Source organism: Perognathus longimembris, chromosome 8, assembly GCF_023159225.1.
Source record: "Perognathus longimembris pacificus isolate PPM17 chromosome 8, ASM2315922v1, whole genome shotgun sequence".
NCBI lineage: Eukaryota > Metazoa > Chordata > Mammalia > Rodentia > Heteromyidae > Perognathus > Perognathus longimembris.
The window spans coordinates 14,486,980-14,501,247 of NC_063168.1; the positions used below are offsets into that span (position 1 = coordinate 14,486,980).

The following is a 14,268-nucleotide window of genomic DNA, read 5'->3' on the forward strand; positions in this document are numbered from 1 at the left end:
CTACTGAAAGCAGACTATGTAAGCTTAAATACTGGTTCTGCCATTTATCTGTGTGATATTGACAAGTTACTCAGTCTCCTTAATTATTACTATTATTAATTATTAATTTCTGTCTTTGTAAAATGTGAATAACAAAACCTTATAGGTATCTGGAGAACTACATGAGTAACACACAGATTTTGTCAAAAAACAATGGGATGGATAATTAAAATGTAAAATATGGTGAAATACTATAGTAACAAACACGGATTAAACACACACACAGCAACCTGAATGAATATCAGGAATATGTCAAAATTAAATAAAGGAACTACTGTATGATTTTACTCATGTGTGACATTGGAATTTGAAGTAGTAGTTGTCTTTGGAGAGGAAGAAAGGACCAGGAAGTACTCCTAATGATACTGTTCTTGATATGAGAGGTGGGTACATGCAATATTAATTCTGGTAATTCAAGGAGGTATATAGTTATTATGCTTACATATCCTTTTGTCTGTGAAAAAATACAAAGTAATGTCACATCTTAAGAGCAGTACTTGACAAATACTAAGCACATAATGTCATATGCTTTAATATTTCCAGATTATAAGTATGAATTTATACTGTAATCATCAATGTCTACATTATAGTTCTCCAAGTGGAGGATTGCCTTAATACATTTTACTAATCTTTGGTTGATGGGTAATTTTTATTTACTAATTCTGTCTTCATGTTAGAAACGAACAGTGATACTTTGTACAGATAAAAATGCAAAAAAAAAAACCCACTTGCATTAGCTTACCTGAGCTTGTAGCTTTATTTCATTCACCTCATTGTTTAGTTCTTCAAGATCTCTACCTAAATGCTGACAAAATTGTTTAATGCATGTTTCTCTGTCACCCACTGATTTATCAATGGCATTCCGAACAGCAATGATGGATGGCTTCATAGTTGCAAAAACAGCAAAGTCTTCTGGAGGTGTGACCACCTGATACTGGTCAATAAGCTTATACATTTTAATCACTGTATTTCCTTCCTCTTCAAGGCTTTCAATCTAAATAGAGACATGACTTGTTCATTACATATAGTAGAATTAGAGAATATTCCTCAACTTTTAAAAAATATATTTTGTTTATCTTTTAGTGGTTGTACAGAGGAGTTGCTGCTCAACAAAGCAGTTTATGAACACAATACATCTTGGTCAATGTCACTCCTATCCCTCCCAAATCTACCCTTCTCCAAATTTTCTTAACTTTTAGGATATGTGTTGAATTTTATGAGTGCATTCTACCCTTCTTCCTCTGTTCATTTACCTAACCCTCTCATCTCAACCCCATCCTCCTTTCAAGTACTGATTTTCCTGACGTTTCTTTGGTTGGACTGTGAATTACACCATTTGAGTTTCTCCCTGAATCTACCATATTTCAGTAAATATATTTGTGTACACTTGAATACCACCCAAAGAGTTTACTCATATATTAAACTAATTCTAGTTTCTACATATGAGAGGAAACATGTATCCTTTGTCTTTCTGGGCCTGACTTCACTTAATGTGATTTTTTTTCTAGGACCTTCCATTTCTTTGCAAATGATGCAGTACCATTCTTTGTAATGAAGAATAGAATTCCATTGTGTACGTATACCAAACTTTCTTGATCCCTTCATGAATTAAGGGGTATCTGGACTGATTCCATACATTAGCTATAATGATTAGTGCTGCAATGAACATGGTTGTGCTGGGGTTCTTACTGTGTCCTAGTTTGTAATCTTTTGGATAAATGCCCAAGAGTATAACGGTTGGATGATAGAGTAGTTCTATGTTTAGTTAGTTAATTTATCTATTTTTAGGAACCTCCATACTGCTTTCCAAAGTGGATGAACAAATTCACATTCCCACCAACAGCAACAGTGTATTAGTGTTCCTTTCACCCACATCTGAGCCCAGCATCCGTTATTGTCTGTGTTCTTGATGATGGCCATTCTACCTGAGATAAGATGGAATCTCAGTGTCCTTTTGATTTGCCTTTCCTTATGGTCAGAGATGTTGAGGATTTCTTCATGTATCTGCTGACCATTTTTTCCTTCCTCTGAGAAGTCTCTGTGTAGCTCATTTGTCCATTTATTAATTGGGTTGTTGGCTCTTTTAAGGTTTAGTTTGTTAAGCTCTCTGTATGTCTTGGATGCTAGGCCATTGTCCAATGACTGGCTGGCAAAAATCTTCCCCTATTCTTTAGGCCATCTTTTTAGACTGTGTCCTTCGCTATGCAGAAACTTTTCAATTTGATGTAATCACACTTATCAATTCTTACCAATTCTTTCTTTGATTTGCCGTGCTTCTGGACCTTTACTCAGAAAGTTCCTGTCTGTTTCTCTTACTGCTTCTTGTAATAGTTTCATGGATTCGGGTCTTATATTGAGATCTTTGGTTCATTTTTTATTTGATTCTGCATGTGGATATGAATTGCCTTTCTTTCCGTCTATGTGTTTTACTCCCTTATCAAATATTAGATTGCTGTAGGTCTGTGGAGGTTTTTAAAATTCTGGTTCATTGGTCTTCAAAGCTGATTTTAATGCCATTATCAAGCTGTTTTCGTTACTACAGTTCTGTAACATAGTTTGAAGTTTGGAATTGTTACACGTCCAACACAGCTTTTTTGCTCAGGATTGCTTTTCCAATTTGGGACCTTCTGAAATTCCACATAAAGTTTTGGATTGTTTTCTCTATGTCAGTGAAGTATCTACTGTTGGGGTTTGTGGGTACTGAATTGAATTTGTGGATTGCTTTGGACAGCATTGCCATTTTCATGGTATTACTTCTGCCAATCAAGGAACATAGAAGGTTTTTCCAGGTTTTTATGTCTTCTTAATTTCCTTCAAATAATTTGAAGAAGTATTTCAAACTACTTGAAGAAGGAAATTCTTATAGTTTTTGTTATGGAAGTCTTTCACTTCTTTGGTTTGGTTGATTGCTAGGGGTGTGTGTGTGTGTTTAGTTTGGTTGATTGCTAGGTGTGTGTGTGTGTGCGTGTGTGTGTGTGTGTGTGTGTGTATTTGAGACTAATTGCAAATGGGAGTTGCTTTCCTTATTTCAGTCTCAGTCTTTGCATTGTTGGCATACAGAGACGCTACTGATTTTCATGGATTGATTTTATACCCTGTTCCTTTGCAAAAGTTTTTGATCAGCTTTAGGAGCTTAGAGGTGGACTCTCTAGGGTCCTTTAAATATAGGACTGTATCATCTACAAATAGCTATTTCAGAGTGACTACCTTTGGGAGGCAGTTATAGACAGATACTGTTTATAATAATAACAAAAATTACCTGTTCATTGCCTATAAGAAATGCACCTCACTGGTAAAGACAAAAATAGTGTTTTAAACAGCCATAAAGAATGAAATTTTGTCATTTTCTAAAAAAATTAATAGAACTAGAGATAATTATAGTGTGCTTTTTTGCATTTGCACAAGCTAGGGCAAAAAAACCCAGCAAAACAACTAGGTCATGGAAGTAAAAGAGGACTTGTAGGGAGGTGGAAGGGGAAGAGAAAGGGAGAGGAAGGAAGAAGGAACAGAAAAGACTAATAGAGGGTGTAAAATAATTAAAGCACATCGTATGCCTATATGGAACTTCTTACTATGTACAAGTCGATATACACAGATTAAAAAATGGGAAACATTGCCTTAATCACAAATACCCTTTCTTCACAGCATACCAATTGCCAAATCCTGCTTTTGTTGTCTTACCTCATGTCTTTGTTCATCATTTTCCCTCTCTCAGGAATGCTTACCTGAGTGCTTGGAATACTTTGGGGCACCATTTATTTATTTATTTATTTTTGTTTGCCAGTCCTGGGCCTTGGACTCAGGGCCTGAGCACTGCCCCTGGCTTCTTTTTTTTTTTTGCTCAAGGCTAGCACTCTGCCACTTGAGCCACAGCACCACTTCTGGCCGTTTTCTGTATATGTGGTGCTGGGGAATTGAACCCAGGGCTTCATGTAAAAGAGACAAGCACTCTTGCCACTAGGCCATATCCCCAGTGGGGCACCATTTAAATGTCTTCTTATCTGTAGGCATGAGTGACCACAGACTCCCCATCCCTATAATAGTATCTTGTGTTTATACTCATTGTTCCAAAATTGCTTTTGTTCTAGATTCTGAATTCCTTGACAGCAAGTTTACTGTAATTCTTGTACTATAGTAGGTGGTGGTCAGTGAGTTTGCTGATTTAATGGATAAGGTTCTAGAAAAAGGTATCTCTTGTAGAGCATGAGAAACTGCTTTCCCAACATAATATCCTGAAAGCATAGATGATTTCTTGGAGATGAAGCACACCTAGTCTGGCTTTTCTGAATGGTATAGCATTCTGAAACCACACAGGGACAGCAGTTTGCCTTCTGCCTTTGAGTGACATGTTATTCTACCTTCTGGACAGTTTGCAAAACTGAAGGAAGGCCTGGAATCCACTTCTCAGATATTTAGAATGAACATGAAAAGATATTTTTCTCTTTCTTGGTGGCTGGAACTTCTGGTGGTCAAATTTCCTACTGCAGTGCGAAGAAACAGCTTCCAGTTTGCAGAGAGGAGAGAAAAGTCGGATAAATCATCGCAAAGATGACTCCCAGGGATTCCTACAGTTGTCCTGTTGTGGGTCTAGACAGCTCCCAAACCTAGTTACTTTCGGTTAAAGAGACCAAGATTTAAATTCTAGCTTTAACTCATAAAAATTCCATGACCTTGAACAATAGAGCCTATTTTATTCCGTTTCCTCATCTGCAGAATGGGGACTAAGAATGATCACATATTCTCAAGTTTTAGTAAGGATTATAAGCATAGTGCCTGACCAGTAGTGGGGATTTCATGAACGGTGATTGGCATAGTTCCTATGACGTGGAGCACAAATTTACTTTGTCTAAAAGAGTTATTGACATTTTGACATCTGTATTATGACCCTTAACTCCTCATCTTTTCTTATCATATGTTTCTTTCCAACTGTGAGGTCCGAAATACTGAGTTCTATGAGATAATCAACTCACCCGCTCCTGAATTTCATCAAGAAACACTAAGCTATTAACATACTCTATGGTAGTACTTGGCATAAACTGAAGTTTGTATTCTGCATCTTGTGCCTCAGAGATGATGGCATCGACTTTTTTCTTGCTTAAACGAGGAAGCATTAAATTCAACACCTAAGAAAAAGGAAAGACGAGTCATAAATGCTTGCATATTTGTTATTTTAATATGTTTTTTAAATACATTCTGGTGTAAGAGGTGCTTATAAGCTGCTTTGGCTGAGAAACACCTTCACCTCACCTGGCCTCATAAATGAAGTTAGGGATTTCAGCCTCAATTTTATGTCTTTTGCTCTGAGCCATTCCATCTTGGAGTCACTTGGGAGCCAACTTGAGAATCTAGGAAGGCATGGGCCACTCACCAGATTATCAATGACTCTTTAATAAAGAGGCTGCACTCGGAGTAAGGTTTCAAGGTGGATCATCAGACCGCCTCTAAAGCATTCCTGGTCACCCCTGACTACCTCTCTATATGCCTGGGCCTGTTGTAATTATTCAGTCCTTTCCCTCCCAGCCACCAGTCCTTTGTCTATTTAAACGTACTCATGTTTGTACCCCAAAGATGGCTGAAGATAGGCTAAAGTGCTGCCATCAGACTTTCATCACGCCTTTTTATTTGGCATGTAAGAGTGTGTGGTTGTATGTGACATATGGAACTCCTGGAGTCTGGGCCTGGAGTCTAAACCTTTGAGTTCTCTAACTGGACATCCGTTAGGTCAGTGGTTTTGGAAGCAGTAGCGTGTGTGAAGGGAATTTTTGTCATTAAATCATGGCTGGTCATGCAAACCAAAAGGAAACAATTCCCAATTTCTTGTGAGTGTGATTTCTGCTTCTTTGTCCTATGTAGTGGACATGGTGCTGCTGTCCCCAGCACCAATCCCATTCCTTTCATGTGGAGTGGCAGCCATGTGATTGTGGGGAAACGATCCATATTGAGGCTAGGTTTTGGGGCTGGAAATGTGGCCTAGTGGTAGAGTGCTTGACTTGCATATATGAAGCCCTGAGTTCAATTCCTCAGCACCACATAAACAGAAAAATCCGGAAGTGGTGCTGTGGCTCAAGTGGTAGAGTGCTAGCCTTGAGTGAAAAGAAGCCAGGGACAGTGCTCTGGCCCTGAGGCCAAGCCCCAGGACTGGCAAAACAAACAAACAAACAAACAAACAAACAATAAATAAGTAATTATTCAGGGGGGGAAAAAAGCAATAGAATAGGTTTTTAGACTCCCCAAGTCCAAGGACATGGCAAAGGACAGAGATTTATAACATGACATCCATGGGAAGATAACACATCAGTATACCTTCTGCCATCCTCACAGATACAGACATTGGTCTTAGATTAAAAAGGGAGAAATAGCCAGGCACTGGTGGCTCATGTCTATATCCTAGCTACTCAGGAGGCTGGGATCTGAGGACTGTAGTTCAAAGCCAGCCCAGGCAGGGAAGTCTGTGAGACTCTTATCTCCAATAAACCACCAGAAAAAAAACAAAACACCCCAAGAAACTTTAAATGGCTCACACGGTAGAGACAATAGCTCAGGGACAGCACCTAGGCCCCCAGCTCAAGTTCTAGAACCAACACCCTCCCTAAAGGACCTTATCCCTCTCTTTGTACAGGAACAGAGAAATACCTAGCCTATGGAGTTTTCAACAACCATTTCACAAACATGAGGGAATGCTGGTCCCTTAGGATGGAGGTGACACATCAGGAGCTCTAAAAGGAGAATGAAAGAAATCAATTCCTTGGTGACAATGTTGAGCTACTAGCTGAAACTGCCCTGAAGTCCCCCGGATCTCTTGACTTTTTAGGTGTATAGCTTCCTTCGGCTTGACATACAGTAGGTTTCAAAAATGTTTGTTGAAATTGACCTTTTTCTAATTATGTGCATTTTTTCTCTTATAGCAGATGAAGAAGCAAAGCTCTGAAAGAAAGATTATGCTCAAGACCATTAAGTAATGACAGAACAGATAATAACACTCAGGCCCACAGTTTTTTCTATGAAGTTCTATCTTCTGTCATCTGTTCCAGAAAGGGCTTTTTCCTTTGTGTAGGAAAGTAAATATTTCAGACTTCCAAGGTATGTGATCTCTGTTGCAACTATCCAACTCTGCTCTTTCAGTGAAGAAAGAAGCCAGACAATATATACTGTATGTACGTGTGTGTGTGTATTGTTTTAGATATGTTCCAAGAAAATCATGTACACAAAACAAGTGGCACACTGGATTAGCCCTTTAGTTCTCCAGTCTCTGTTCAGTATCACCTTTGTAGAAGCATATGGGAATATACAGGTATACTTGGATGTGGAGGAAATATTATGCTGGTTGTGTAAATTACTCTAGATCTTTAGGAACAGTTGCTGATTAAGAAATGTTCCATTAAACTTGATCTCAGTATTCTCTAATTGACCACAAGGACACTGAGCTGTTATGATGGTATCTTTTCTGAGGAAGTCTTGAAATGCTCCAACGAAGGGAAAAGGGAGCGAATCCAAAGGCTATCCTGAGGCCTGCTGTTCTCTCTTGGAGTGCATATCAAAGCTAACTATGTTTGCAAAAGAAAAAAATGGGGCTTTCCCTCAAAATTAGGGATGATCAGTACTCATGATCATTTCAACATCTGCAATATAAGAAAATCATTGTTTTTGTTGTAGGAAAATGTTCTGAAATCATTGCTGAGATCATAATTTTTCTCAGCTCATAGTTACCTCCAAGCATCGCAAAGGTGATGGAATGAGCTTTTCTTTTAGTTGCTTGGTGTCAATGAGCAGCAATCCTACAATTCTGGTGGGCTTTAGAGCGAGTGCATCCTTGTGCTCTCTGTGATATTTTTCAAGTTGCTCACTAAAGAACTTAACATCTGCATAAAATAATTCGCACAAATCATAAAATAACATCAAATTGAATGTTCAAGGATTGTTATATATTAAAATCACCATATTAATAAACTTACACATATTATCCATACTTAGAATAACTTGCATAATACTAAAATGTTACTTTAGGATGCTTTATAACGCTTTTTCTTGAAATACAAAAACAATAGAATAACAATATAACCAACATGTTTTATGGTTCTGATTAAGGGAAAAGAGATGAAAATCATTTCTCCAAGCATACCTTCACTATTTTTTTAACAACCTGAAAACTATGGCAACCCTGCGTTGAGCAAGCCTACTGGTGCCATCTTCCTAACAGCTCAGTGATTGTTGTATATGTTAGTAATGAAATATATATGTAACTTAAGGTATATACATAGTTTTTTAGACACAATAAAATACAAGATGCTGGGCTGGGGATATAGCCTAGTGGCAAGAGTGCCTGCCTCGGATACACGAGGCCCTAGGTTCGATTCCCCAGCACCACATATACAGAAAACGGCCAGAAGCGGCGCTGTGGCTCAAGTGGCGGAGTGCTAGCCTTGAGCGGGAAGAAGCCAGGGACAGTGCTCAGGCCCTGAGTCCAAGGCCCAGGACTGGCAAAAAAAAAAAAAAATACAAGATGCTGTGAAAATAGCATATGAATTGGGAAACAAAAACATATACTGTGTACTGTTGTGAAATTCAAATTTATGGCAAGGCGCTCACAGGAGCTCACAATCTAACACATGCCTGTCGTTGCCTCAGAGGACCTCACCTCTAATTTAACCTGGAGTTAGACTGCTTGGAAGTTGGGCTTGATACTACTTGAAAGTAAACCATTCTGAAGATACTTACAATCAAGATATGAAACACAAGAGCTCAAATATAGCTAAAGTTATTGCCGTTCCTCAACCCTCAATATCTCTCCATTCCATCTCCTTACAGCACAGCCAAGACATTTACCAATTTGCATGTGGAAAATGCTGCAGTTGCATTTTGCTAACTTTTCCCTGCCATTTGATCAATTCTCCAACCTGCTTGGAACCCAAGGAAGCTTGGTCACCCTTGCGTTGTACCATCCATCAGAAACAAGTCTACCTGAGGATATACAATCTTACACTCTTACATCTATGTTTAAAATTGCTATATCCTCCGCATCTTCAAAAATTTAATTAACTTAGAAGATATAATGGATTAAATGAGTTATTTGGATTAGGACAACTTCATATGCTCAAACACCAGACTTCACACATTATTGTCATTGTGATGTTGTACCATGAAATGAGAGGTATCGTGGGCCGTCCTGTCAGTTCATGCCTCTCAAGTATCAGCATAACGAGGTGGCCAAAAAGTAGTAGAAATAGGCTTATCTCTTTTTTATTTTTTGAGTGGTGGCTGGTTCGTTTTTAAAAGTGGACCTTACTTTGGTGTCTTGAAAAATATAGTCTGTTTCTGACTTTTAAAAGTTAAGGGAAAGGACAGGCAGATACATTTACTTCTTGGATTATATCCTGGGATATCTGGTTGCAAACTGTTTTACTTGGAAAAGTTTGGATATGAAATGTTTTCTAATCTCATTTAAAAAAAGGAAGGAGTTGTTGTCGGCTTCTTTTGAAGGGCTCTGATACTACTATTTTTGTTCTGTAGAAAAACAAATTTTTAATGGGCACTGTCCCTAAGCCTCTTTGTGCTCAAGGCTTAGCATTCTACCACTTGAACCACAGTTCCACTTCTGGCTTTTTGGTAGTTTACTGGAGATAAAAAGTTTCTCAGACTTCCCTGTGCTGGCTGGTTTCAAACTGTGATCTTCCTCAGGTCTCAGCTTCCTGAGTAGCTAGTATTACAGGCATGAGCTACCAGTACCTAGCTAGGAAAATGTGTGTGTGTGTGTGTGTGTGTGTGTGTGTGTGTGTGTGTGTGTGTGTGTGTGTTTAAAGACATATACAGGGGCTGGGAGTATGGCCTAGTGGCAAGAGTGCTTGCCTCCTACACATGAAGCTCTCAGTTCAATTCCCCAGCACCACATATATGAAAACGGCCAGAGGGGGCGCTGTGGCTCAAGTGGCAGAGTGCTAGCCTTGAGCAAGAAGAGGCCAGGAACAGTGCTCAGGCCCTGAGTCCAAGGCCCAGGACTGCCCCCCCCCCCCCGCCACCAAAAAAAGAAAAAAGACATATACAGAACTACTTAATAACTTAAGAGATAAAATGTATACTTTAATATATTTCAGCATAATAAAATTGATTAGTTGAAAGTAAACAAAAAATATAGGAAAATTATAGTTCATGAAGCAAGGCATCAAAATGATTATTTTGTGTATAACAATAAAGCTATAAATAAATAAAACTAAGATATAAATTATGTTCTTTATGTTTTTTGTTTTTTCATCTGTCTCTGGTACTGACGCTTGAACTCAGGGCCTTGTACTCTTGCTAAGATTTTTTGCTCAAGGCTAGTGCTCTACCATGTGAGCCACACTTCTACCTCCAGCTTTTTGGTGGTTAACTGGAGCATCTCAAGGATTAGTCTGCCCAGGCTGTGTCTGAACTGTGATCCTCAGATTTCAGTCTCCTAAGTAACTAGGAGCGAACTAGTGTGATCTATTGGCACCTGGCAAATGCTTTATTTCCATAATCATCTGAGAATTTCTTTTTCTACAAGTTCATTTATGTATTGTAGGTTATTTTCTTTCATCAGAAATTGTAAGTCTAATGAAGTAATTTTCCCTTGAGTCTAATTTCATAACTGAGAGTTATTGACACCTACCAAGTCTCAAAATATGGTCCCAATAAAAAGGAGCTAACTCAAATTCTTGATATAAAAAAGTTATGTAAACCGTATTTAAAGGAATTGGTGAAGGTCTGTATACATTACCTTCTACTTCTTCCTATATGAATCTTAACAATGGTTCAGCTTTATACTAAAAGATAAGCCATTAGTGAGAAAGTACTCTCTATGATTTCTTGACATAAAATAAGATTATCAAGCAAATACAGAGAGGAAAGTAATTCTTTGGAAAATAGTCTAGAAATGATTAGATTTTTACTTTTTTTTTTCCAGTCCTGGGGCTTGAACTCAAGGCCTGAGTACTGTCCCTGGCTGGCTTCTTTTTGCTCAAGGCTAGCACTCTACCACTTGAGCCACAGTGCCACTTCCAGCTTTTTCTGTATATGTGGTGCTGAGGAATTGAACCCAGGGCTTTGTGTATGTTAGGCAAGCACTCTGCCACTAGGCCACATTCCCAGCCCAAATTCTTTTGAACTATCCTTTTTGCCATACAACATCCCCAAACAAAAACCTAAACGATTATAAATCTTGGTCTCTCTATAAAAACAATTAGTAAAGGCAAATGGACAAGGTACCAGGCTCCTGAAGTTTAAGAGCATTTAAATCAAGACTTTCATTTTCCTTGTAGAATAACTGGAACTTTTCAAACGTCGCGGCATACAAGCGAGCAGATGCAAATGCTGCATGAATGGCTTCCTAAATTTTATGCACAAAGATAAAGAAATAGATGATTTTCTTAAGCAGAATTCAATTCAATCCAGTAAAACACACATACACACATACACACACACACACCCCAAACATCATCTCTAAGCTTTCACCTAAGGATACACAAGTAAGGACGTATTATCCTTGATGTCAAGGAGCAGTTAGTTAATGGATTCAGAAAGAAACTTCAATCAGAAATTTCTGTATTCTTCTCTGTTGAAGTTCTGCTAGATTTGCTCATGCATTCTGAATATCTTTAATTTCATGATAATGAGTGATGATTGTTATATTATCATGAAGAATTAGCCCCTTTGTTCATATAAAACTTTTTTCATCTTAGATGAGAAATGTTTGAGTTTCAGTTTTTCTTTGTTTAGCATTACAGTGGTATACTATGTATTGTTTGTGTATTAAGCTTGATGAATATTTATGTTGAAACCAAATCATGTTGGACTCAGTATATCACTGAGTCATTCTTTGTGATCAATCTGAATACCTAGATTATTTAATCAAGGTGTTTTAGAAAATATGTATGTTTTAATTATCAATATATTGAGATTAAATTTATCACATAATATAAAGATTTGTTTTTACTAAAAAAAAAAAAAACCTTTAAAATGCTTAAAAATACATATCCAAGTCTGGCTTTTGAAGAATTGTTCCTTATGATTGAAAGGAAGTACAGTTGTGATTTTTTTTCCTGCTTCGTGGTGACCTAATATATCACTAGGAAACATATGGCAAAGAGCCAATGCTTGTTCATTTTCTAAACCACATATTTAATGTCTTAATTGAAATGTTTTTGGACAAATGCCTACAAGATTAAGCAAGCAATTTCCTTGCTTGATTACTCTTACTGTGAAATCCTTGGCCAGAAAGTTCTTAAAATGTCCTTCATATTTTGCCCTAAAAGAAACCTTTCCCTCACTTTTTTTGAACTTTGCTCCAACTTCTTTCTCCATAAAATTAATTTTTTTTTCAAACTAAGGTCATCATTTCAATTACAGTCCTCGTAATACCTAGGATCATTGTATATTGTCACAAATCCCAAGACTATGACAGGCAATTAGGATTTTTTTTTTGTCAGTCGTGGGACTTGAACTCGGGGCCTGGCTGCTGTCCCTGAAATCTTTTTGTTCAGGGCTAGTATTCTACCACTTTGAGCCACAGTGTCACTTCTGGTTTTCTGGTGATTAATAGAGCTAAGAGTCTAATGGACTTTCCTGCCTTGGCTAGCTTTGAATCCTAATCCTCAGAGCTCAGCCTCCTGAATAGTTAGGATTACAAGTGTGAACCACTGTCTGGCAGGATTTCTTTACTATTGGTCTTGGCCAATGACCCACAGACTACACTTTATACAATAAAAGTATACTTTTTAATTTCTCTATTTCTTATCAAAACTTCTTGTAAATGCATAATTTGACTCAGGAAACAACTAGTGCAGCAAAACCCTACACATCAATACTATGGAAAGAGGTTCAAAATCCTATTTTAAGCTAGCAGTAGGAAGTTGGATTACACATATCTCTTATGTGTATATGGAATTGCTCATTTGTTTTCTTTTAATAGACTCTGTCCGATGCAGTCATCTGAGATGTTTCTTCTGTTTACATGAAAAATTGATGGAAAAATCCATGTCAAGTTGTATTTCCAACTTAATATCTTTGAAATGTATGTGACCGTGCAGATGATAGAAACGTAATGTGACTTCAAACCTTCTTATTTTAAGGTTATTACTTTTTGTTTTGTTTGAGACAGACTGAGACTCAAATCCTATATCTGATGTTCTCACTAATAGGCTGGTGCTCTACCGAGCTATGCCTCCAGACCCTTAAGGTAATTTCTGAATCACAAATTTTTATACACCTATCATTAAAATTCCCTAACATTTTAAACAATTTACCATATTTGCCTTATCATTCTCTCTATAAACAATTTTATTCCAAGACATTTGGGAGAACTTTTACCACTAAATATTTGGCCTTTTTCAGTACTATGATGTGAAGTTCATTCTAGCTTTCTTTTTGTGTGCTGGTACTAGGGTTTGACTCACAGCCTTTTTTTACTTAGCTTTTTTCATTCAAGGCTTGTGCTCTTCCAGTTGAGCCATATCTCCACCTCTACACTTCTTTAAAAACTTGTACTCTTACTTGAGTAGCTAGGTTCCATGATACAATATATTTAGTTATTTTCTCAGCTCTACCATACATACAGGAAGTAGGTCTAGAATTGCTATCAATACTACTGTGAAAAACAAACCTATTAACTGAGTTCACCATCTACCTTAAGCCTATGAGAATGTGGTTAATTACTATGTTCAAAAGTGTCTTGGTTTAACTTTTCTCTGTCTTCGAGTGTAGCTATGTTCTTTGGTAGTTAATTGGAGATCAAACTCATGATTTTCCTGTCTGGGCTGGCTTTAAACTGTGATCCTTAGACCTCAGACTCTTGAATAGCTAGGATTACAGAGATGAACCACTGCTGCCTGTTGTTGTTTCTAATTCCAGTTATTTTCTCTCTGGTCCCTTTCAGTTTTTTTCATCTTAGTTTTCATTCTCTAGGTTGTTTTACATTCTTCTTCCTTTATTTTTTTTCCCCTGAATAATTATTTATTGTCACAGTGATGTACAGAGGGGTTACAGTTTCATATGTTAGGCAGTGGGTACATTTCTTGTACAACCTGTTACCTCCTTCCTCATTTCCCCCCTTTCCCCTCCCCTTTTCTCTCTCCCCCTATGAGTTGTTCCATTGGTTTACACCAAATGGTTTTGTAAGTATTGCTTTTGGGGTCATTTGTCTTTTTATCCTTTGTCCTTCGATTTTGATATTCCCTTTCCCTTCCCTAGTTCTAATACATTCTTTCTTCTATATCACTA

General features: G+C 37.6%; 1 protein-coding gene across 1 annotated transcript in view; it reads right to left on the reverse strand.

Annotated features, from left to right (window-relative positions):
• Dnah6 (dynein axonemal heavy chain 6) overlaps positions 1-14,268 on the reverse strand; it is a 164,161-nt gene that overhangs the window by 124,950 nt on the left and 24,943 nt on the right. Inside the window, exons 11-14 of the mRNA XM_048353555.1 lie at positions 11,260-11,380; positions 7,747-7,898; positions 5,010-5,162; positions 782-1,033 (exon numbers count right to left, since the gene is read on the reverse strand). Of these exons, the coding sequence (XP_048209512.1) occupies positions 782-1,033; positions 5,010-5,162; positions 7,747-7,898; positions 11,260-11,380 (678 nt within the window). The remainder of the gene's footprint in view (positions 1-781; positions 1,034-5,009; positions 5,163-7,746; positions 7,899-11,259; positions 11,381-14,268) is intronic.